This window comes from Oncorhynchus mykiss, chromosome 12, assembly GCF_057628025.1.
Source record: "Oncorhynchus mykiss isolate SJ-2025 chromosome 12, ASM5762802v1, whole genome shotgun sequence".
Classification (NCBI taxonomy): domain Eukaryota; kingdom Metazoa; phylum Chordata; class Actinopteri; order Salmoniformes; family Salmonidae; genus Oncorhynchus; species Oncorhynchus mykiss.
Window position 1 is genome coordinate 79,686,243 of NC_143033.1, and position 26,897 is coordinate 79,713,139.

Sequence of the window (26,897 nt, forward strand, 5' to 3'; positions counted from 1 at the left end):
AAGGCACTGTATACAGTATATATATATTTTATATAGCAGTTTTCCTTATACAGATTTTATATATATTGATAATCATTTGTTTTAGAGTCAGCAATGTTACAGAGAATGGACAAAGACAGCACAGTCGAACAGGGACACAACAGTAACATTGCCTGTGATACATTATCTTACATTCACTTATATCAGTGCCTATGTTTCCTGTATGTATATTGGATGGATATCTGTCCTTGTTGATGCCGCTCTTTTCACCTCTAAATTCTTTCAGTGTGACTAAACATAGAACATGTTTGAGTACTATGCTGCTTCTATGCATGTCAGGACTACTGCTACTGTATTTGTGGGTGTATGCATGTTCATACTGTGTATGTAGGTATGTATAGGCCTACATTACTGGTAAGTGTGTGCATGTGCACATGTGTAACCGGCATAGACACATTTTCCACAGTTAGGGTTCTGTGATGCAGTTGCTATGGTAACCATGATAGAAATAGACGGGTATCTGCATGGAAAGGAAATAATTGAACTGTGTTGTTTAGAAATAGAGACAGAAAATAACAGATCGGTGAATGAGTGTGTGCACACTGCAGTACATTAAAAGTGCATCAGCGTGGATGGGGGCCATAGGCCAGGCCATTATGACTAGGAGAGAGTGAGTGGGTCTGTACTGCATTCACTGCCTGTGTTTGAGAGGAGATAAGCACTCAGCGACAACACAAATTAAATAGGGAAACGATATTGTTTAGAACCTCTGCTTTGTACATGATAACATGGTTTCCTAATCACAATGTGATAAATCTAATCAGCTAGGCTATTTGATAGCCTAGGCTTTCATTGCTTTAATTTCAGTGCATGGTATTCCTTGCAGTAGGGTAATTTAATTAGACATTTCATAAGTCAGGAGTCAGTTGAGAAGGGCTCTATGTTATGTGTTGGGTGTCAGTGTGCTGTAGCTAAGGTAGGCTACAGTTACTGAATGTCAGGCTTTATCCCTACACATCAGAGATTTTAAAAACCACATCAACCAGTATGCTGTCTGTATATTTATTAAAGCCATTTTCTTAACACCTTTCAACCACTGTCACGTCTCTTTCTGGGTTCCTTTGTAGTGAATTCAGTAATCATGCACTTGGATGAAATAAGAACAAAGAGACTGATTGAAAGACTCAATCCCAGAGCAAAGATAACAAAATACAGTGATTTAAAATAGTAATATTTTGCGCTCAGTGTTTATATATAAATATACATATATATATATATATATAAATACAAAAATCATTAAGTAGAAAACATTGGGAAAGGGAGGGCAGATTGAGGGATGTGATGGGAAGAAATGAGGGAGGGGGTGCAGGAATATGAGTGTATGCATTTTCAAGGCGGTCTTTCAGTAGCAAAAAAACAGTAACAGGAAAACGAATAGGTCTACGGATTGATGCATGCTTTTATACGATGTACGTATCATGGAAATAGGCACTTGAGATTTATAGTTATTAGTTGTACAGTTAGTGCGGTGACACTGGCAATGCGTTTAATTTGAGCTCGAGCTAGGTGGCTTCACCTAAACAGTGTGTGAAAGAGGGAAAGGAGAGGGAACAAGAGGGGGGGGGTGTATGGACCTCACTGGTTACGGGACCTACAGGCACCCCGATTGTGCTCTCATAATTTGTGGAGGTGAGGACAAAAGAAAGGGAAAATTGGAGGAAAGGCCCGGGATTTGATTGTGACGGGGCCCCCGACTCGCCGCCGCTGGTCGGGGTTGTCAAGACGACAAAGAGTGAGGGAAAAGCGGCGGAGCAGTCGACTCAAGACCGGGGTTTCCTGCCAGAGCAGCGGGAGTGTCACAAAACAACCTTTTACTCTTCGAGGGGCCTTAAGCGTTCCCAGGTAACGTATGCATTGAAAGAGTGCCTCTGTCATGTTTTTCTCAGCATTTAGTAAGGGGAAATTACATGTTGGGGGTAAGATTGTCTGCAGCAGCATCCGCTTTATTCAGCGTTATATATGCTTACCCACCTACCACTGCTGTATATCTAACATCTGCACCTAATCACCCTCTTTTTGTATGCTGCTTGCCTTCCCGTCCTATTGTGATTATAGGACAGACCAGGTAGCTAACATTGCTAGTTAGCTAGCTAATTGTGTTCGTTGTGCACAAATCTATTTTATCAGGATAGCTAACGTAGCTAAATTGCAACAAAATAACTCAAATATAATTTGCAATGACGCAAACGGGTTTCTATAGCACAGCCTAGCTAGTCCAGCAGCACCCACCAATTGTGATGCATGAAGCTAACGTTAAACGTGCTAGCTAGCTAATATTAGCTACAACTAACGTCAACATGAAACTACTATCTAGATTCTAGTAGCTGCTCGCTAGTTTGGTCTGCAACTATCGTAGCTAACTAAATAAAATACAGGATGTGCTCAAATGGCTAGCTGATAAACATTTAGCACCCTATTCAATGTTATTCACTAGCCACAGTTTTTTTGTAGCTAGCTAGCTACATCATAATATCTAGATGTGCCATGGCATTGGTTTAGTCGAGGACGTGGTTCATCAACCTACTTCTGTCCTGGCCTATAACTCTACAGAAAACTTGTTTACAGTGCGTGAGGCCAGTGGTTACATTTAACACCTGGTGTGACAGCACTGTGGTGTCAATAAAATCTTCATTGGTCTGTAATCAAATAGGCTGTTTCTTCATAAACTGTCACATTTTATACCATAATTAATTTATTATCACGTCACCATCATCAACATTTTAATTACAGTCAGTAAAACGGGGTAATATTGGTCCAAAAGTATTCAACCCCAAACAATTAGGCTACTGGATGTAGTTGTACAGTTAGTGCGGTGACACTGGCAATGCGTTTAATTTGAGCTCGAGCTAGGTGGCTTCACCTAAACGGTGTGACTTCACCAAACTGACTTGGAAAACTGACCAAATGTGTAACGATATCACTTGTTTCACTGTCACGATTGAAACCTGCCAATTGTCATTCAAATCAAAGATTATTGGTCATGTAAACAGATTTGCAGGTGCAGAGAAATCCAGCAGTGGAGTAATACATAGCAGTAAAAAAAAAAAAAAAATCACACAAAATCCAGAAAAACACAAATAAAGAAATTCAGAAATATCAGAAGGAGCAATGTCAGAGAATGGAATATAAATACATATACAGTACCAAAAGTTTGGACACCTACTCATGCAAGGGTTTTTGTTTATTTTTACTATTTTCTACATTGTAGAATAATAGTGAAGACATCTAAACTATGAAATAACACATGGAATCATGTAGTAACCATTTTTGTTCAACAAATCAAAATATATTTTAGATTCTTCAAAGTAGCCAACCTTTGCCTTGATGTCAGCTTTGCATACTCTTGGCATTCTCTCAACCAGCTTCACCTGGAATGCTTTTCCAACAGTCTTGTAGGAGTTCACACATATGCTGAGCCCTTGTCAGCTGCTTTTCCTTCACTCTGCGGTCCAACTCATTCCAAACCATCTCAATTGGGTTGAGGTCGGGTGATTGTGAAGGCCTGGTCATCTGATGCAGCACTCCATCACTCTCCTTCTTGGTCAATTAGCCCTTACACAGCCTGGAAGTGAGTATGGTCATTGTCCTGTTGGAAAACAAATGATAGTCCCACTATGCACAAACCAGATGGGATGGTTACTTGAACTCTGTGAAGCATTTATTTGGGCTGCAATTTCTGAGGCTGGTAACTCTAATGAACTTGTCCTCTGCAGCAGAGGTAACTCTGGGTCTTCCTTTCCTGTGGCGGTCCTCATTAGAGCCAGTTTCATCATAGCGCTTGATGGTTTTTGCGACTGCACTTGAAGAAACTTTCAAAGTTCTTGAAATTTTCCGTATTGACTGACCTTCAAGTAATGATGGATTATCGTTTCTCTTTGCTTATTTGAGCTGTTCTTGCCATAATATGGACTTGGTCTTTTACCAAATAGGGCTGTCTTCTGTATACCACCCCTACCTTGTCACAACACAACTGATTGGCTCAAATGCTTTAAGAAGGAAATAATTCCAGACTTTTAACAAGGCACACCTTGTTGTTAATTGAAATGCATTCCAGGTGACTACCTCATGTAGCTGGTTGAGAGAATGCCAAGAGTGTGCAAAGCTGTCATCAAGGCAAAGGGTGGCTACTTTGAAGAATCTCATATAAAATAGATTTGGACTTGTTGAACACTTTTTGGTTACTACATGATTCCACATGTTATTTCATAGTTTTGTTGTCTTCAATATTATTCTACAATGTGGAAAATAGTAAAAATTAAGAAAAAGCCTTGAATGAGTAGGTGTGTCCAAACCTTTGACTCGTACTGTACATAAACTCAGCAAAAAAATAGAAACGTGCTCTCACTGTCAGCTGCGTTTCTTTTCAGCAAACTTAACATGTGTAAATATTTGTATGAACATAACAAAAGTCAACAACTGAGACATTAACTGAACAAGTTCCACAGACATGTGACTAACATACATGGAATAATGTGTCCCATGAACAAAGGGGGTGTCAAAATCAAAAGTAACAGTCATTATCTGGTATGGCCACCAGCTGCATTAAGTACTGCAGTGCATCTCCTCCTCATGGACTGCACCAGATTTGCCAGTTCTTTCTGTGAAATGTTACCCCTCTGTTCCACCAAGGCACTTGGAAGTTCCCAGACATTTCTGGGGGGAATGGCCCTAGCCCTCACCCTCCGATCCAACAGGTCCCAGACGTGCTCAATGGGATTGAGATCCGGGCTCTTCGATGGCCATAGCAGAACACTGACATTCCTGTCTTGCAGGAAATCACTCACGGAACGAGCAGTATGGCTGGTGGCATTGTCATGCTGGAGGGTCATGTCAGAATGAGCCTGCAGGAAGGGTATCACATGAGGGAGGAGGATGTCTTTCCTGTAAAGCATAATGTTGAGATTGCCTGCAATGACAACAAGCTCAGTCTGATGATGCTGTGACACACCGCCCCAGACCATGACGGACCCTCCACCTCCAAATCGATCCCGCTCCAGAGTACAGGCCTTGGTGTAACGCTCATTCCTTCGACGATAAACGCGAATCCGACCATCACCCCCGGCGAGACAAAACTGTGACTAGTCCGAGAAGATCACTTTTTTGTCAGTAATGTCTGGTCCAGCGACGGTGGGTTTGTGCCCATAGGCGACGTTGTTGCTGGTGATCTCTGATGAGGACCTGCCTTAAAACAGGCCTACAAGCCCTCAGTCCAGCCTCTCTCAGCCTATTGTGGACAGTCTGAGCACTGATGAAGGGATTATGCGTTCCTGGTGTAACTCGGGCAGTTTTTGTTGCCATCCTGTACCTGTCCCGCAGGTGTGATGTTTGGCTGTACCGATCCTATGCAGGTGTTGTTAAACGTGATCTGCCACTGCGAGGGCGGTCAGCTGTCCGTCCTGTCTCCCTGTAGCGCTATCTTGGGCATCTCACAGTATGGACATTGAATTTATTGCCCTGGCCACATCTGCAATCCTCATGCCTCCTTGCAGCATGCCTAAGGCACGTTCACGCAGATGAGCAGGGCCCCTGGGCATCTTTATTTTGGTGTTTTTCAGAGTCAGTAGAAAGGCCTCTTTAGTGTCCTAAATTTTCATAACTGTGACCTTAATTACCTACCGTCTGTAAGCTGTTAGTTTCCTAACGACCGTTCCACAGGTGCATGTTCATTAATTGTTTATGGTTCATTGTACAAGCATGGGACACCGTAATTCTGTCCTTCAAACTTTGCTTTTGTCAAAGAATCCTCCATTTGCAGCAATTACAGCCTTGCAGCCCTTTAGCATTCTAGTTGTCAAATTGTTGAGATAATCTGACGAGATTTCACCCCATGCTTCCTGATGCACCTCCCACAAATTGGATTGGCTTGATGGGCACTTCTTATGTACCATACGGTCAAGTTGCTCCCACAACAGCTCAATAAGGTTGAGATCTGGAGACTGTGCTGGCCACTCCATTATAGACAGAATACCAGCTGACTGCTTCTTCCCTAAATAGTTATTTCATAGTTTGGAGCTGTGCTTTGGGTCATTGTCCTATTGTAGGAGGAAATTGGCTCCAATTAAGTGCTGCCTGCAGGGTATGGCGTGGTGTTGCAAAATGGAGTGATAGCCTTCCTTCTTTCCAGATCCATTTTACCCTGTACAAATCTCCCACTTTACCACCACCAAAGCACCCCCAGACCATTACATTGCCTCCACCATGCTTAACAGATGGCGTCAAACACTATTCTATTGGCCAGTGTGAGATAGGGCTTTTTCTTTGCAACTCTGCCTAGAAGGCCAGCATCCCGGAGTCGCCTCTTCACTGTTGACGTTGAGACTGGTGTTTTGCGGGTACTATTTAATGAAGCTGCCAGTTGAGGACTTGTGAGGCATCTGTTTCTCAAACTAGACACTAATTTACTTGTCCTCTTGCTCAGTTTTGCACCGGGGCATCCCTCTTCTCTTTCTATTCTGGTTAGAGACAGTTTTTGCTGTTCTGTGAAGGGAGTAGTACACAGCGTTGTACGAGATCTTCAATTTCTTGCTAATTTCTCACATTTCTTCATTTCTCAGAACAAGAATAGACCGGTGAGTTTCAGAAGAAAGTTATTTGTTTCTGGCCATTTTGAGCCTGTAATCGATCCCACAATTGCTGATGCCCCAGATACTGAACTAGTCTAAAGAAGGCTAGTTTTATTGATTCTTTAATCAGAACAACAGTTTTCAGCTGTGCTAACATAATTGCAAAGGGTTTTCTAATGATCAATTAGCCTTTTAAAATGCTAAACTTTGATTAGCTAACACAATGTGCCATTGGAACACAGGAGTGATGGTAGCTGATAATGGGCCTCTGTACGCCTTTGTAGATATTCCATTAAAAAAAATTGGCCGTTTCCAGCGCGCATATATATATATATATATATATATATATATATATATATATATATATATATATATATATAATGCACGCACACACAATTGAAGTTGGAACATTATATACACCGTAGCCAAATACATTTAAACTCAGTTTTTCACAATTCCTGACATTTAATCCTAGTAAAAATTCCCTGTCTTAGGTCAGTTAGGATCACCACTTTATTTTAAGAATGTGAAATGTCAGAATAATAGTAGAGAGAGTGATTTATTTCATCACATTCGCAGTGGGTCAGAAGTTTACATACACTCAATTAGTATTTGGTAGCATTGCCTTTAAATTGTTTAACTTGGGTCAAATGTTCCAGGTAGCCTTCCACAAGCTTCCCACAATAAGTTGAGTGAATTTTGGCCCATTCCTCCTGACAGAGCTGGTGTAACTGAGTCAGGTTTGTAGGCCTCCTTGCTCGCACACGCTTTTTCAGTTCTGCCCACACATTTTCTATAGGATTGAGGTCAGGGCTTTGTGATGGCCACTCCAATACCTTGACTTTGTTGTCCTTAAGCCATTTTGCCACCTTTGGAAGTATGCTTGGGGTCATTGTCCATTTGGAAGACCCATTTGCAACCAACTTTTAACTTCCTGACTGATGTCTTGAGATGATGCTTCAATATATCCACATAACTTTCTTTCCTCATGATACCATCTATTTTGTGAAGTGCACCAGTCCCTCCTGCATCAAAGCACACCCACAACATGATGCTGCCACCCCCGTGCTTCACGGTTGGGATGGTGTTCTTCGGCTTGCAAGCCTCCCCCTTTTTCCTCCAAATATAACGATGGTCATTATGGCAAACTGTTCTATTTTTGTTTCATCAGACCAGAGGACATTTCTCTAAAAGGACGATCGTTGTCCCCATGTGCAGTTTCAAACAGTAGTCTGGCATTTTTATGGTGGTTTTGGAGCAGTTGCTTCTTCCTTGCTGAGCGACCATTCAGGTAATGTCGATATAGGACTTGTTTTACTGTGGCTATAGAGACTTTTGTACCTGTTTCCTCCAGCATCTTCACAAGGTCCTTTGCTGTTGTTCTGGGATTGATTTGCACTTTTCGCACCAAAGTACGTTAATCTCTAGGAGACAGAACGCATCTCTTTCCTGAGCTGTATGACGGCTGCGTGGTCCCATGGTGTTTATACTTGCATACTATTGTTTGTACAGATGAACATGGTACCTTCATGCATTTGGAAATTGATCCCAAGGATGAACCATACTTGTGGAGGTCAACAACATTTTTTTTTTAGGTCTTGGCTGATTTCTTTAGATTTTTCCCTGATGTCATGCAACGAGGCATTGAGTTTGAAGATAGGCCTTAAAATACATCCACAGGTATACCTCCAATTGACTCAAATGTTGTCAATTAGCATATCAGAAGCTTCTAAAGCCATGACATCATTTTCTGGAATTTTGAACGCTGTTTAATGGCACAGTCAACTTAGTGTATGTGAACGTCTGATCCACTGGAATTGTGATACAGTGAATTATGAGATAAATAATCTGTCTGTAAACAATTGTTAGAAAAATTACTTGTGTCATGCACAAAATAGATGTCCTAACTGACTTTCCAAAAATATAGTTTGTTAACAAGACATTTGTGGAGTGGTTGAGAAACGAGTTGTAATAACTCCAACTGTGTATATTTATTTATTTATTTATTTATTTATTTCACCTTTATTTAACCAGGTAGGCAAGTTGAGAACAAGTTCTCATTTACAATTGCGACCTGGCCAAGATAAAGCAAAGCAGTTCGACACATACAACGACACAGAGTTACACATGGAGTAAAACAAACATACAGTCAATAATACAGTATAAACAAGTCTATATACGATGTGAGCAAATGAGGTGAGAAGGGAGGTAAAGGCAAAAAAGGCCATGGTGGCAAAGTAGATACAATATAGCAAGTAAAACTCTGGATGGTAGATTTGCAATGGGACAATGTGCAAAGTAGAAATAAAAATAATGGGGGTGCAAAGGAGCAAAATAAATAAATAAATAAAATACAGTAGGGAAAGAGGTAGTTGTTTGGGCTAAATTATAGGTGGGCTATGTACAGGTGCAGTAATCTGTGAGCTGCTCTGACAGTTGGTGCTTAAAGCTAGTGAGGGAGATAAGTGTTTCCAGTTTCAGAGATTGTTGTAGTTCGTTCCAGTCATTGGCAGCAGAGAACTGGAAGGAGAGGCGGCCAAAGAAAGAATTGGTTTTGGGGGTGACTAGAGAGATATACCTGCTGGAGCGTGTGCTACAGGTGGGAGGTGCAATGGTGACCAGCGAGCTGAGATAAGGGGGGGACTTTACCTAGCAGGGTCTTGTAGATGACATGGAGCCAGTGGGTTTGGCGACGAGTATGAAGCGAGGGCCAGCCAACGAGAGCGTACAGGTCGCAATGGTGGGTAGTATATGGGGCTTTGGTGACAAAACGGATTGCACTGTGATAGACTGCATCCAATTTGTTGAGTAGGGTATTGGAGGCTATTTTGTAAATGACATCGCCAAAGTCGAGGATTGGTAGGATGGTCAGTTTTACAAGGGTATGTTTGGCAGCATGAGTGAAGGGTGCTTTGTTGCGAAATAGGAAGCCAATTCTAGATTTAACTTTGGATTGGAGATGTTTGATATGGGTCTGGAAGGAGAGTTTACAGTCTAACCAGACACCTAAGTATTTGTAGTTGTCCACGTATTCTAAGTCAGAGCCGTCCAGAGTAGTAATGTTGGACAGGCGAGTAGGTACAGGTAGCGATCGGTTGAAGAGCATGCATTTAGTTTTACTTGTATTTAAGAGCAATTGGAGGCCACGGAAGGAGAGTTGTATGGCATTGAAGCTTGCCTGGAGGGTTGTTAACACAGTATCCAAAGAAGGGCCAGAAGTATACAGAATGGTGTCGTCTGCATAGAGGTGGATCAGAGACTCACCAGTAGCAAGAGCGACCTCATTGATGTATACAGAGAAGAGAGTATATACAGTGTAATGGTGTGTAAAGACAGTATATGAATAGAAGGTGAGTACAGCAGTAGTTATAAGATGAGCCATGACTAGAATACAGTATATACAGATCCTTCAGGGAGTATTCATACCCCTTGATTTATTTCACATTTAGTTGTTACTTATTCCACATTTAGTTGTTACAGCCATCTACACACACTAACCTATAATGACAAAGTGAAAACATGTTTTTGAATTTGTTTCAAATGTATTGAAAATTAAATACATTATTTCCATGACTTACAGAAAACGTTTGACCTCTGTCATTGCCAACAAAGGGGATATAACAAAGTATTGAGATAAACTTTTGTTATTGACCAAATACTTATTTTCCACCATAATTTGCAAATAAATTCATAAAAAATCCTACAATGTGATTTTCTGGATTTTTTTTTTTCATTTTGTCTGTCATAGTTGAAGTGTACCTATGATGCAAATTACAGGCCTCTCTCATCTTTTTAAGTGGGAGAACTTACACATTTGGTGGCTGACTAAATATTTTTTTGCCCCACTGTAAGTATTCACACCCCTGAATCAATACATGTTAGAACCACCTTTGGCAGCGATTACAGCTGTGACTCTTTCTACGTACATCTCTAAGAGCTTTGCACACCTGGATCGTATAATATTTGCACATTATTCTTCAAAAAATGATTACATCTCTGTCAAGTTGGTTGTTGATCATTGCTAGACAACCATTTACAAGTCTTGCCATAGATTTTCAAGTCGATTTAAGTCAAAAATGCAACTTGGCCACTCAGGAACATTCAATGGTAAGCAACTCCTAGGTTATTGTCCTGCTGAAAGATGAATCTGTCTCCCAGTGTCTGTTGAAAAGCAGACTGAACCAGGTTTTCTTCTAGGATTTTACCTGTGCGTAGCTCTATTCTGTTTATTTTTATACCCCCAACAAACTGCCTAGTCCTTGCCAATGACAAGCATACCCACAACATGATGCAGCCACCACTATGCTGAAAATATGAAGAGTGGTACTCAGTGACTGTTGTTTTAGATTTACCCCGAACATAATTTTGTATTCAGGAAGTACATTTCTTTGCCACATTTTTTGCTGTTTTACTTTAGTGCCTTACTGCAAGTAGGATGCATGTCTTGGAATATTTGTATTCTTTGCGAGGCATTAGAAAACCTCAGTCTTTGTGGTTAAATCTGTATTTGAAATTTGCTGCTAGACTGAGGGACCTTACAATTATCTGTATGTGTGGGGTACAGAGATGAGGTAGGCATAAAAAAAATCATGTTAAACACTATTATTGCACATAGTCCATGCAACTCATAATGTGACTTGTTAAGCAAACGTTTACTGCAGAACTTAATTAGGCTTGCCATAATGAAGGGGTTGAATAGTTATTGACTCAAGACATTACAGCTTTTCATTTTTAATTAATTTGTAAAAAACTCTACAAACAAAATTGCACTCTCACATTATGGGTAATTGTGTGTAGATCACTAAAACAAAATCTAAATTGGATCCATTTTAAATTCAGTCTGTAACACAACAAAATGTGGAACAAGTCAAAGGGTGTGAATACTTTCTGAAGGCACTGTACATATAAAGTGGGTAAAACAGTATGTTAACATTATTAAAGTGCCCAGTGTTCAATGACTGTACATAGGGCAGCAGTCTCTAAGTTGCATGGTAGAGTACCGGGCCTTGGCTATACAAATTACACGTTTACAAAAGACTGCAGAAGTTGGCTGCAAGCAATTGGTCAATTAAGCACTTTACAGTGTATTTAAAACAGACAATAGACGTGTTACATTGGCCCCTCATGAATGATGACCCCATCAAAGTGGTGTCAACCCATAATTAGAGTCCCTGTTGATTTAATTCCTTAGAAAGCTGTTAAATACATTCACGTTGAGCTATACCTACCTGTTTTATTAATTTAGTGGAGTGATAAGAAATCACGTGGCTGGTTTACCACAGCTTTATAAGATTATTTGTAATCATGTACAATCCATGTAGGCCTATTGTGATCATTCATTGTGATCTTGACATTATTGTGCCACTGTTTTGACTTCATGCTGCTAGGCCTCTGGGTAATTCCATTTGAATTCAGTCACTTTTTGACTGTACCGCTTTTGATTTGAACAAAACCTTTCATACATATTTGCCCGTTGTAGAAATGCTCAGAAAGTGACTTTTTAGACCTGAATGCCAAAACATTCAAGAGATAAATGTGGTCAAAGGTAAATCAAGGTTAAATAAAATGTGATTAAATGTGGTCAAGGTTGACCTATTTTGCTTTCACTGGAAACGATAAACATTTGAGATTTGATATTTAAAAGCTTACAAACAGGGTTGACAAACTGTTTTATAATTGATTGATTTATCTTATTATCATCTGAGGTTTTGGTGTTGTGCCCACCATCTGTTAAGACACAACGTGTTCTTGAATACATTGTGAGTGTTATGTTTTGACTGACTACATGTATAAATAAACATATACATTTATACTTTCAAATGGTACAACGAACATGGTTGGAGGTCCACACATTAGAGAATGTTGACTTGAAGGGGAATTCAGTTGGTTTAAATAACACTGTCAATCCTCCATAGGAAACCTACTGAAATATAGGTAATAGAATAGACTTGACCAGTTAAGTTAACATTTGACGGTGGGTGGACCGGCGGCCATCTTTGTGGTAGTATTTAGAAGTACAAATTTCAATTTCAATGCTGTACCAGTTAAATTGCAGCAGTCTGAAGGGATAAGTCATTCTATGAGTTAAATTTCTAGCATGTTGTGTCTCAACCGATGGCGGGCACAACACACAAACTTCAGATAATGTAAAGTAGGGTCTAAGCAACAACAAATAATCATTAATTTCGTTTTTTTTTTCACCAAGAAATTATCCAAAAGTTTGACAACCCTGTTTGTAAGCTTTTAAAATGATATCAAACTCAATCGTTTATAATTTCCAGTGATAAAGACAATGATGTCTCATAGGGCTGGGACGATACCAGTATCACAATATTGCAGAACTAAGGCTGTTTTCCTAAATAAGTTCAATCCACTTTGTTTTTTTTTCCTTTGCCGCAATACTAACAACGTGTTAGTATCGCGATACTGGTATCGTCCCTAACCTAATGTCTCTTGGTGTGGTGGGGTATGGAAAATGGGTCAAATTTGATCACCTCTATCTCCTGAATGTTTTAGCATTCAGGTCCAAAAAGTCACTTTATGACCACTTCTTCCATGGGCAAACATGTCTGGAAAGTTTGGTTTAAATTCAAAGGGATGCGGTCAAAACATTATTGAACTCATATGGATTTACCTTCTACTCTAGTGCCTTTCATTTTTTGTGCAATTCCGTGGATGTTTGAGTTACCAGCGTTATCAAGATTTGAACATACACAACAGTTGCAGTTGACACACACACAATACAAATACGGTATATTGTCGCCGTTGACGTCTGGACAAATGTTGCCCCTCAAAATCATATAGTTGTGGTTTTGCACATTTTAGTTTGATACCACTTTACAACAAGTGCCCTAATACCTGTGTATTTATTTACATGGTAGTTACATGGGCAGGTGGGCCTATAGTGTAATTACAGTATGATGTTATAAAGTTGGACACGTTGACACCTGATTCATTGTATTGCAGATTGTATGTGACTATTTGTACAGTAAGACCTACAGTTAGTACAATACTAAAATAGACCATGTGGTATATGTTAAGGAACACAGTGAGAAAGAGTAATGGGTTATGCAATGGTTAATAACAAACCCACTGTACTTACTTTGTCTACATAAACACACATCATTTTTGGATGTAATATCTATCCTATGTACAGTATAGGCTATGTGGTCGTTGTGGCACACAGACAGTTATTTTTGTTTCTTTTTCTGTTCTTTCAGATTTCCACAGAGCTCCTGTAAACAACTGAAGAGAGATGGACTCGCATGGATGGAAATACTGGAGAGAAACTGCAAAAGAAAAACAAGAAGATGCTGATTTAAATGGAAACCTTACTTTTGGACATTGGTATGGGAGACGGTCAATTTGAATAATGATTGAAAGAAAATTAAAATAAGGTAAGGTAAGACAGAAACATGTTGGAGATATAGAAGAGCACCAAGATAAACACTGGTGAAGAAGAACTAAAGTTGGGGGAAACCGGGGACCAAAGACTTTTCTACAATCCAACTACATGTGTAAAAAAGAAATCTAAGGGAATGAGAAAAAAAATGAGAATTTCAAAAAGTATTAATCTCAACAATAACACACATATCAGTGGATTTGTTTTCCTTTTGGTTTGAGACATTTATTGGATGAAAGTATTGGTTAGCATTTCTAAGGCTGTTTCTACACAGGTACGAGCCAAATACATGCAAACCTACATGAGGGAAGCATTATTGTTTCGCAAAGGCTACTCCTGCCAGAACTGAATAATTTCTGCAATGGCAGTCCAGCAGTCTAAAAGGCAGTGACTCAGTTACTCATGAAAAGTTTTTGCACATGGGACACCATTGAATCCCGCTGCAATTTTATCTTAACTCTGTTTGCCTGTGCTCTTATACAGTGGAAAGGACTTTGAGGCCTATTATTTCAAGTGCTGTTGTCTCTCTTGCACTTGATATTTTCACATTTAGTGCCAAACTGCAACATCTGTATCATATCCTTTTAACATTGAAATCGCTACTACATTTAGTACAAAAAAACAGATATTTAGTTGTAATTTGAACTCAGCTCTCCAACGATTACAACTATAATGGAGTTACTCTACAACATCAGATTTCAGAAGTTCTTTAGTTGTACATAATTGAAAATTACTGGTCATTTTCTGCTCAAGCCTCAGTATTTGCTTCATTTTCAATTGCTGCTACAAGTGTGTGATACAACATTTGTGATAAAGTCACTTGCTTCAACTCTGCTGGACTTTGTTGGACTCACCACCATCCTTTAACTGCAAGCCTACGAAGTCAACTGACATAGTAACTGCCATTACGGAACAAAAAACATTCCCTCAAACAATTCAGAAAAATCCATCAAAACATGCAGAATTTCCCCAACAGTCCAGCACCTCCAGCTCTTCCTCCTGGATTTACTAGTAGGGGTGGAGTTGGCTCCTCTTACCCACCACCGTCAACAGATCCCCAGATATCCCCAAGGATGACCGATGACTACACTGGGATGCAACAACAAACCCCTCCAAACCCTCAAAGTCACAGTCGACACCTACTCCATCGAGGGCACCACCACCCTAGTCAGGCTGGCCATATGCTTGCTTATGATGCAAGAAACAGAGCTGGGGAATCATCACACGGTAATATTCACAGTGGCAGTAGTAGCAACCCTTACCAAAAGGAAACGATGGATTATTATTTTGCAATGGGTGGAAAGGACAGACATAGAAGAGGAGGTATGGCATATGGGGCAGGTTTTGGGTACTCAAATATGGATGGACATATACCTCAGCAGTACAGACAAGCTGGAACTAGCTCCTCCGGGATGATGTCTCCCTATCCTTTGGACTATGGTTCAACGGCCGGCTCAGGTGGTAGTAGCAGTGGCAGCAGTGGTGCTGGAGCATTTTCCCCCTCCCATCAGTACAAAATGGGTCAGAACCTTGCAATGCAGCCAGCATCAGGGCCTCAGATACAGCACCGCCAACATGGACAGAATTACCCCACCCATCAAGCTCTGCAACATGGACAGCAGCATAGGACTTATCCCATCTCTGGACACAGAATGCCTCCACAGTTCTCACACTACTCCCCACAGGGTAGTGCATCCACAGGGTCATCAGGAATGTACAGCTCCCCACCACAGAGATATCATGATGGGGCCAGCAGTGGTGGTGGATTTGAACCTAAAGTCAACAACTCTCCTAATATGAACTCTAATTCAAACTCAATTTCAAGTTCAGCTACAACAAACAATGTTGGATCACTGGAGAATGTAGCAAAGAGTTACCACTCTTCAAGTTATCCCTCATACTCCCCACAAACCCATCCACTCCACAAACAAGCCACCCTTCAGCACCGCAATTCTCAGCACAATTTAGGAATAGGTTACGACAACTCTCTCAAAATGCAGCATCATGCCCCTCCACCAGGTCCTGTATACTCTAAACATCACCAATCCACCAATCCCGGAATGCCTCAACAACCGTGTCAAGAAATAGCCAAATCGCCAATGCATTCTCAACCCCAACAGGGCCAGATTAACCAAAACTTCAGCCCTATATCTAACCCCTCTCCAGCTGCCTCTGCAGTGCAGTCTCCCAGTTGTAGCTCCTCACCTTCCCCGTTGATGGGTGTCTCAGAAGGTCATGGAAACCCTTTATGTCCCCCACATGTTCCATCACATCCTCCTCCCCCAAATCCTCGTAGTTGCCGTGGTCGGTTATTGCAGACGATGCCTCAGTTGAGTCCCACACCCAACTCCAACAGCAGCATCAGTAGTTGTGGCAGCAGTGGCAGTATCAAAGCTACTGGTCTGAATACAAGCGCTGGAGGTGGTCACTTAGTCTCAAACCGAAGCAGAATGGCTGCAGGTACAGGAAAAGGATCACATGAAGAAGGGTCATCCTCGTCTGTCTATTCATCTTCTCCTCTTGACAAACTCATGCAAGATCCTGGCTTGAACAGTCTAAATGCGTTGACATCACAGGTAGCAAATTTACCCAATACAGTGCAACATATGCTTCTCACTGACACATTAATGTCACATAGAAGGGGGAAAGATGGACAAAGTCAAATGCTGCAGGCATTACAAGCCATTCCTTCTACTCAACCAAGGAGTCGAAGTGTCAGTGCTGCCTCAAGCAGTGGGATTGGTGGTGGTGAAGGTGCTAGCTCGGAGGCTGGAGGTGATGATGATTCCTTTCTGGTGTCCGAAAGAGTATCATCAAGGGCCAAAGAGGAACGAGATGAGCAGATTTCTGAGGGGGGGGAATCTAGAATGCGGCAGATGAGTGGCACAAGCAGTGGATCAGAACCAACTGGCTACTATCCTCCTCCATCTCAGAGTCAAATGTCCATGGGTTCTAGTAAAAACCAATCCCATACTGGAAAGAGTGATCAGGGTTCACAAGGGAAGAGGATGTTAACGGAATCTTCTACAAAACAATCTCTGAATCAATCAGATGTTTCTGAAAGAAAGACAACTGAAACCCGGACACCTTCATTGTCATCTCCCTCCTCTGCTCCTCAATCTGCTGAGCCTGGTCCAAGCGTACATTCTCGCCCTCCTGTTTCCTCTACTCCCTCATGCCCCATTCCCTCTCCTGCTCCTCAGTTCCACCCAAACTGTGCCACTGATGTTAATACTAAAAATGGGCTTAGGAAAACAAGGGAAATTAAATATGAAGGAATTAAAGATGAAAGTGGAGGGATGGTTGAAAAAAATGAAAAAGGCACCCATGGAGAGCAGACCCGAGAGGGACACATGCGACAAGATGGGCAGGACAAAGAAAATAAATTGGATCGATCTTCCTTGCGTAACAAAAAGAGTGATGAGAAGGATGGAAAACGATGTAAGACACGAGATTTGGACAACTCCAATCAAGATCAAAATATTGAGGAACAGACAAATGCTGGTGGAGTGGGTGTTATTGTGTCAACTCGTTGTGAGGTAAATCATCCAGAAAAAGCTACATGTGCACAAGACAACTGCATAGAGGAGAAACATTCAGACAGCTTCTTTAGAGAGTCTAGTCGTCATAATGGGGAGGAAGGAATGGATTTGAGTGTATATTCCTCTCATCATGAAGTTCCCCAGAAATCTAACTTCGGACGGTCTGTCCCTCAAAATCATCCCCTCTCAGGTCCTCAAAAATATGGTTATCAAGAGTCACCACATGGTGCTGCCATGGGTTTGAAGAACAGGGGAAGACCTAGTCCAGGGAGTGTAACTGGATCAAATTCAAGGTATCAAGGCTTCCATCAGCCAAAGCCCAGTTATGCCCCTGAACACACCAAGGATGTCGCGGGTACTACAGTTGAGGGATCAGTGAGGAGAAGAGAAGGATCAGGAGCAAGAGGACATGATGATAATTCTCAACTTCAGCATCCATTTCCAAGCCTCTTGCAGGAGGTTCTACAGGGTTATCACTTAGACCGGCGCTATGGGCGATCTGAACAGGCACTAACTGCCCATCTCCAGGCTCAAAATATGACTCGGCAACAGTACCAAACCAGGCATCCGTATGGCATGGCTGAAAGTATGAGAACCCAAACTGGAGTTGGAGAGGTCACTTCCCACCCCTCCCGAATGACAAGCCCTGGAAAGCCTCTTCAACTAAATCAGCGCCAGGGGCCTGGATCTGATTTTGTACCAGAATCACCTCAATCCTCCTTGAGGTCTGAAGGAGTAGATACTAAGGGATCTCACAGTGCTTCTTCAGAGAAAAATAAAATGGCAACACCGCAGCGTCACCTGACCCATATGCCACAGTCTACAGAGTTTTTGTCTGGACCTCCACCAAAACACATCAATTTAGCCGACTACTCGTTACCTCACAGGAAACCCCCTTCAGGTCTGCCCAGCTCATCTTCAGCTGTACAGGAACTCCTATTGCAGGAAACAGAGCCGCTAGCGGGCAGTGTTGGAACCATAGGTCAAATTGAGTCTCAAATGTTGACGTCCTCCCTTTTACCTCCATCTAAAGAGCGCCGCTCTGTCATATGTGATGTTTGTCCCAATCGCCGCAGTACACCAGAAAGGGATGGGAAACGGGAAAGAGAGCGGGAAAAAAGTCCAATTGGTGCCTCTGTCATCCAACTTCCATCAACAAATGATCTAGGGAACAGTAAGGAGATGGGAGATAAAAAAGAAGTTGGAGTGAAGGTAGCATCAAAGGAGACTGCAGAGGCTGTCCATCATAGTGGTCTTACAACCAAGGAAACTGATGTTGAGCATCATAACAAGGCTTTACACCCATCTGTGGTTATGAATTCAGAGCCTCTTAGAAGAGGTAAGATTGATTTGACCACCACCATGCCCTCTCAACATCTGCAGCAAACCTCTCACTATCCCTCTACCACCAACCCTCTGTCTCCACCATCAAGACATCAGTCATACCCACATGGTGTAGATTTATCTACAGGGCATGCCAGTGGCTTTCCTGGTTCCAGGTTTGGTGATGCAAGAGAGGGCAATATGATGCCACGTAACCCCCATTTTCACAATCCCTACCACTCACCCCAAGTTCAATTACAAAACCCACAATCCGCAAACAAATTACAAATGTATACTCACCTCCATGCTCATGACTTGGATGACAGACTTAATTGGGTAGCTACCATTAATAGACCCACCAAGGATATGATGCAGTCCAGTACTTCTCCAGGTAGACATAAACTCAGTCATTCAGAGCAGAGACAAAGAATGCAGTCTCCAACTGACATTTTGCACAATCGCCAAATGTTCGCTAAACAGCAAGTTCCTCATCAGAACACTTACTATGACATGAAAATGTGGGAGTCAACACACTCTGGTAGAGAGAGTGTGGGGATGTTGGAGGGGGATCCTTACCAGAGAAGTCAACAGCCACCTCCTGCTGCTCCTCTTGGGTCTGTTGCCCACCAATTGGTTCCAACAGCTCCACCAGTCTCCAACATTCTTGAATCACCTGTCTCCCAAGTGGTTACAGAAGAAATCTTTAAATCACTCCATCCAACACCTACACCTAATTCCATGAAAACAGTTGGTCCCAGTATTGGTGGCAATGTCAATTCCGTGATGCCACAGAGCCATCGACCAAATAAAACTGGGGGTTCTGGGGACACTAATCCATTAATGTTGAGGAGGAGAGTTCGATCTTTCATTTCCCCTATCCCTGCCAAGAGGCAGCATCAGGATGTATCACAGCAAAGGAGTGCCCCTAGTTCATATCACTCACCTTTGGCCTACTCTGAATCCAGCCTCCAAAATGACGATGACTCATCCAGTTCAGATATAACTACACTTGGTTCGCCTAATACTCCTTGTCCCACACCTGGACAAAGCACTTATTCACAATCCTCCTCACCTGTTCAGGGTAAAAAGAGTCTGCCTCCAAGAAAAGGGAGAGGTTTGAAACTGGAGGCTATTGTTCAGAAAATTACACCAAATGTGAAGAAATCTACTAACAGCGGCCATACCGATGTTGACTCAAATGATTTTACTGGATTTTCTCACACTGAAATGTCACAGTTTACTGACACACAGGACGAAGAGGAATGTTTACCTTATCTCGATGAAAGTCTCTCATTAAGTGACATTATGCCCTACAGAGGGGTTGATGAGACTGGACCGTTACCTCCCACCGCATACCCCTGTGATCCTCACCAGACATCACAAGTTCTTAAATGCGGCACCACAGGAACTGTTACAAGACCTTTGCAGCCAGACTTTGACTTTGGGTTAGGGACTGCAGCATCTAGTACTGGTGATAGAGATAAAGAGATACCCGCTGACTACACCTTGTTAGGGCCCTTACCCCCACCTCCACCACTACCTTGTCCAGTACAGGGCTCCCCCCCACCTTCTTCATCTGCCTTGTCTGATATTCAACATTTCACTAATACTTACCAGCAACTTGAGACTCGAAGAGGTGAACAATCTGCTGCTAACCTTCTGAGACAAAAACTTGAAGAAACTGGGATTGGATTTGATGATTACAGTAGCAGTGACTATTATGGAACCACCCCACCACACCACAGTCAGGCTCAAGGGCACTTACTAAGACAGCCACATCAAACTTCTCCAAGGTCATCTTTGGCAATGACAGGGTCACCACAAGATTCCAAACAATCAGACAATTCTGTACCCAAAGGCTATTTCCCATCAGGCAAGAAGAAGGGAAGGCCTGTTGGAAGTGTGAATAAGCAAAAACGTGCTCAAGCCACCCAGGCCCAGGCACAGAATGTGAGCCCAAGTGCTCTGTCTGGCCCACCTATTCAATCTCCTGCAACTGTTAGTCCACAGGTAGCCCCAAGCCCTAGCACTACAGCCTCTGCCCCATCAGTCACTCCTCCGACTGATCAGAAAATGACTCCTCCGGAGATTCCACCAGTCTTGACCCAAGCAGTAAAAGTGGATGCTGAAAGTGAGGACACTCAGCCAGAGACGGAGGTGAAATCAGTCTGCCAGAAACAAGAGGGGGTGAAAGACGAGAGTGAGGTAGTGGGATCAAGAGGCAGGCAGAGGAGGAGAAGAAGAGGAGTAGCAGCAGCGGCGGCCAAAGATGACCTGGAAGCGGCTACAAGAGCAGGGGGACATTTTGATAACAGCAGAGTTTTTCCTGATAATAGCAAGTGTGCCTTTGCGCCATACATACATGTGGAGAGGAAAGTAGCTGAGATAGGAGCCGTGTGCACAATTGTGAATGGTGAAGAGGAAAAGATGAAGGGAGAGCGTGGAGCAGTTGGAGGGAAAGCAAGCAGTAGTGGTATTGAAGCTCTTTTGACCTCAGCTCTTTTGTCTCAACTGCCTAGGAGAGATGGAGAAATTGAGAGGGTCAAAGAGAAGAGGGAACTGGAGGATGTAGACTCTGCCCTCCAGGCAGGAAAGGCACTACCTTCATCTGAGTACCTTCTACCAGGCCCTGTGATTACTGAATCCATTCATTCTGGCCGTCTTCTCTGCTGCCTGTGCCAGAAATGGGCCAATTACAAAAACCTTGGGGATCTCTATGGACCTTACTACCCTCCTGAATATGCTACAAGGCTTCCCAAGAATCAACCCCAGATTCGACAGAGTCTTGTAATTACTGGGATGAGTAGAAATGTGCAAAATCTCGACACCATTTCAAATGTGTTGACCACCCAGGGCTGTGAACTGCAAGATGTGCCAACTATCAAGTCCTCAACTTATAGTGATTACATGTTCAATCAAGAGACAAATACAACTTCCCCTGCCACTGCTGTTGGCACTGCCTCTCCAGCCGGTGGAGGGGAGATGCTTTATCTGGCCAGCAAGCTTGCTAAAACCACCACCAACAAGACAACAGTTCTTAAGTGGAACATGCCTCCAGAGTTAAAACCAATTACTGAGCTAAGGAAACAACCTGAACTTCAGAATGAGCCCACTTACAGTCAGCAAAACCAACCATGCCAGCAACAGCAGACAGGAGACACTCAACAAAGGCCACAACACAGAAAGCTGACGTCGCACCCAAGATTTAAAAGGAGACAGAAATCCAGTGAGAATTCCCCAAGAATGGTGCCATCCAACAGCAAAGCCTCATTGCCATTCCAGCCCCCTCCCCCAACCTTAGACTCCCTTGGGCCTTTGGCACAGCTGGCCCAACTTCCTCAGATGCCTATAGACCCAGAGGAGCTGTGGGTGCATGAGGCATGCATGGTCTGGACCAGTGGGGTTTACCTGGTCAATGGAAGACTGTATGGCCTACAGGAAGCACTAGATGGTGCCAGAGACACAGTGAGTAATATTTTTTGTTGATGTCTATACAGTATACAATGTAATGATATTGGTTACTATATATAGATATTTTTTTCAGCTCAATATACCTAAAGCAGTTCTCAGAAGTCCACAGTTTTAAGTTGAACTTCTTAGGGCTGCAATCCCATTAACGGGATTGATATGACAACAGCCAGTGAAAGTGCAGAGCGCCGAATTCAAGCAACAGAAATCTCATAATTAAAATTCCTCAAACATACCTGTATCTTATACCGGTTATTTTTTTTTACCCCGTTTTCTCCTGAATTTTGTGGTATCCAATTGTTTAGTAGCTACTATCTTGTCTCATCGCTACAACCCCCCTACGGGCTCAGGAGAGACAAAGGTTGAATGAAAGTCATGCGTCCTCCGATACACAACCCAACTGCTTCTTAACACAGCGCGCATCCAACCCGGAAGCCAGCCGCACCAATGTGTCGGAGGAAACACTGTGCACCTGGCAACCTTGGTTAGCGCGCAGCCAAAGAGAAGAGTCACAAAAAGCACAAATAGAGATAAAATGAATCACTGACCTTTGATGATCTTCATCAAATGACACTCATAGGACTTCATGTTACACAATACATGTATGTTTTGTTCAATAAAGTGCATATTTATATTTAAAAAATCTCTGTATACATTGGCGCATTATGTTCACTAGTTCCAAAAACATCCAGTGATATTGCAGAGAGCCACATCATTTTACAGAAATACTCATTATAAATGTAGATGAAAATACAATTATTAGACATGGAAATATAGATACACTTCTCCTTAATGCAACCGCTGTGTCAGAAAAGCTTTACGGAAAAAGCAAACCATGCAATAATCTCAGAACGGCGCTCAGAAAACAAATAGAGATATCCGCCAAGTTCGAGTCAACATTAGTCATAAATAGCATTATAAATATTCAGTTACCTTTGATGATCTTCATCAGAATGCACTCCCAGGAATCCCTGTTCCAGATTAAATGTTTGATTTGTTCGATAATGTCCATCATTTTTGTCCGAAGAGCTACTTTTGTTAGCACGTTTGGTAAACAAATCCAAAGTCATGAAGCGCGTTCCCTAGTTGCAGGCGAAATGTCAAAAAGTTCCGTTACTGTCCGTAGAAACATGTCAAACGATGTATGGAATCAATCTTTAGAATGTTTTTAACATAAAACTTCAATAATATTCCAACCGGAGAATTCCTTTGTCTTCAGAAAAGCAAAGGAACGCAGCTACCTCTCATGTGAAATGCGCGTGACCAGCGCGTGACTGCTGGCAGACCTCTGACTCATTCCTCTCTCATTCGGTCCCACTTCACAGTAGAATTCTCAAACAAGTTTCTAAAGACGGTTGACAGTCTAGTCTAGTGGACGGTCTAGTGGAGACCTTAGGAAATGCAACATAACCAATATCCCACTGTGTATTCAATAGGGGCTGGGTTGAAAATCGACCAACCTCAGATTTCCCACTTCCTGTTTGGATTTCTTCTCAGGTTTTTGCCTGCCATATGAGTTCTGTTATACTCACAGACATCATTCAAACAGTTTTAGAAACTTCTGAGTGTTTTCTATCCAATACTTTTCTATCTAATAATAATATGCATATATTAGCAACTGGGACTGAGGAGCAGGTAGTTTACTCTGGGCACCTTTCATCCAAGCTACTCAATACTGCCCCTGCAGCCATAAGAAGTTAATCGATTTTTGCACTCTCTTCTGTTATTCTCTATGTTGTGTCTGTCTGTGTTCAGGTCTGCTCTTATTGTGAAATGGTTGGCTCAACCCTCGGCTGTTACAGCAAAGGCTGCACACTGAGATATCACTACCCGTGTGCCATGGATGCAGGTAAGAGATGCAAAGCATTTCCTTTAACACTGAATGTTATCTCATTACTCATATGCTGTGTCCTAAACCTTACCTCCCGCTGTCTACTGTAACTATAACAATAGTACCCAATTATATTGAGTGTTATAATTTTCTGAGTGGATGGTTATGTCATTTGTATCACTTTTCCTTCACCTCTCCTCAGACTGCTCTCTGAATGAAGATAACTTTTCACTACGATGTCCGAAGCATAAGGTAAAAAGGGAGAGGTTGGTTATTATATAATTCCTAGGGAAACCAAATATTTGTGACTCTTCATTGTGTTAATATATTTCAAATTCCTTTATCTCATGTGCCACTATAGTTATTAAGAAACTAAATTATGCCACTATAGTTATTAAGAAACTAATTACCACTTGAATTACCTTCTCTCCTTTGCACCTCCCCCACCCCCTCTTATATTCTGCAGTTTCCCCAGAGCAGCCAGCCAGCTAAATCTGTGTACCTTGAGCAGTCTGAGAGAGGCTGAGAGAGACACTGAGGAGGAGGAGATGCAGGAGTATAGGATCGGTATGTTTTTAAAAGGCAATGGTGCGACCGTGCTAGAGGGCACCGAAATGAATGTTACAACTCTGAAGGATTTGAAAAGACTAATATTTGTTTGGTATGAGACTGAGTACCCTGTTCTATTTTTTTGTGTTCATATTCCCCCAAACTATCCTCAAATGAGCAAATTGTTAAACCAAAAAAAGTGTCTGTCAGAGATGAAGCCAAGTATTTATTAGCCCAGTGCTGCTTATTATTTTTGTTTATACCATAAGCTTCAAGGTAGCATAAAGTAAAACATATTTTTTTAAGTGTTCTGCTCATCATAGATTTGGAAATGCCAACTGTTTCCACCACACACAGGGTTGTGTAATCCCTGGTGTCAATACACACATGCTTTTTGTATCCTTTCCTAGGAATGCTTGGACAATGAGGATTGTCAGTGAAACAAACAGCCCTAAACAGGATGGGACGTGCATCTTTTGACGGGTGGACTATGATGACGGAGAAAAAAGAGGATTGTAACATTTCTGAACAGGAATTAACTTTTAAAACATTTAAGAAAAAGAAAAACTCCTTACTTTAAAAAGAAAACCAGATCAAAGCAACGCTGAGGAAGACTAAAAAGGAAGATCAAGGTGGGACAGAACGAGACACTGTAATGGAACAGAAAGGAACTTCCTCTTAAAAGAAACCAACAGCCTCTCTAGGCAAACTTTGCATTTCTGGAAATACCCTCAAACTCTTCTTTCCATCATGGCTCTAGTCATTTTATCTATCATGTTTTTTTTGTCCAAATGTTATGAATCAGAGTATTGGGAACAACCCACCCAGAGGGACTATAAGAGAGCGTTGGGGTGAAAAGTTGACATTATAGTTGGAAAGGAGAGGCAATGTATCTACTTCATGTAGTATTTTATCATAATCTTCATAATCATTATTTTAGTTATCATTATTATTTTGTATCTGCATCAGTATTTACTGAAATGGATTTATCTCCGTTTATAATTTGTCAACATTTATCAAACATGGGATATTTTATCATTCCTGGAGAGGGAGGTGCCAGAATGACATCATTTGGAATGTCAAGGCCGAGTTGCCACAAAGACATTATTGCCTTGGAGAATGGACATTTGTTGCCTTTCAAAGTGCGTATGTATAAGAGTGAATGTGTGTGAAAATGTGGATTTGAGTGTCCATTTTTGGTCCTTTGAAAAGTGTTCTTATTTTTCATCCTTGGGGTTTTTACGGTACAGATAGTAGTCATGAAAATCGAATGGACATGATCTTATTTTTCAAACAAAATATTCATAATGTGCTGAGAGAACAATTGAACCATGACAGAAGGAGACTAATGCATGCCTGCCATCTTTGACCATGTTGATTGGGAGAAGACGTCACTTGACAGGTAAACCAAGTGTTGACGTTGTGGTGGACCTTGTTCAGTATATGGGTGGGGTTTTACGTGAAAAGATAGTCAGTCACATTTGGCTGACAATTCTAACGAGCATTACCAAAACCTTTTGGAATCTAGAGGGTTTTTGGAATGACTGGGACTGGGAGTCCCCACCTTTACTGTGGAACGAGGAGTCAGTATATCCTGAGTACTTTAATAGGTTCATTTCTCAATGACACTTAAGATATGGATCAAGAGATGCTAAATGCATTCAAAAGAAGTGTTGCCATAAACTTAACAAGTGAGTCCTACGTGGTGTTGTCTATCATTTTTTATTATTGTACTTGTAAAAAAAAATGTGTTGAACTGAAAGAAAACAAGTATGATATTGAAAACATGCTGTATTAGAAACCTGTCAATATGTATATGAACTACTTACTAAATGCTTCAAAGAATGCTATCCTTTTGAATATTTCACATTGTACTGTTGTCCTTTTAAGCCATTCATTTTTTTAATTCAAACTTAATTTGTTTTTATTGGAGAGGAAGATCCTTTCTGGGTTCTCTCAGCCCATTAGACTCCTTTCATTCTGCCATTCCTCTTCTACTGTCTCTTTCTCTCTCACACGCGCACACACTCTTCTCACTCCTGCTGTCTTAAATTGTGTACCGCTGACAGTGAGCCTCAGGTTCAAGTGAGGATTAAATCTGGCCCCACATATCAGACCCAAGTGTGAGTGATGCGTTCAGTCACAAATGTCATTCACAAACCAAATGTCAGACATGTGCT

At 41.7% G+C, this 26,897-nt stretch overlaps 1 protein-coding gene across 2 annotated transcripts; it reads left to right on the forward strand.

Annotated features, from left to right (window-relative positions):
- Nucleotides 1–1,305: 1,305 nt before the first annotated feature.
- On the forward strand, nt 1,306–26,581 carry LOC110538328 (transcription factor 20). Of its 2 annotated transcripts, none has more exons than XM_021625077.3 (6): nt 1,306–1,881; nt 13,823–22,334; nt 24,093–24,186; nt 24,371–24,434; nt 24,635–24,735; nt 25,128–26,581. In XM_021625077.3, the coding sequence occupies exons 2-6, from the start codon at nt 14,961–14,963 to the stop codon at nt 25,142–25,144; spliced, it is 7,650 nt and encodes a 2,549-aa protein (XP_021480752.2). In that variant the 5' UTR covers nt 1,306–1,881; nt 13,823–14,960; the 3' UTR covers nt 25,145–26,581. The 2 variants fall into 2 exon arrangements, with proteins under 2 accessions (XP_021480752.2, XP_021480753.2); XM_021625078.3 differs by having other exon boundaries at nt 24,371–24,420.
- The last annotated feature ends 316 nt before the right edge of the window (nt 26,582–26,897 follow it).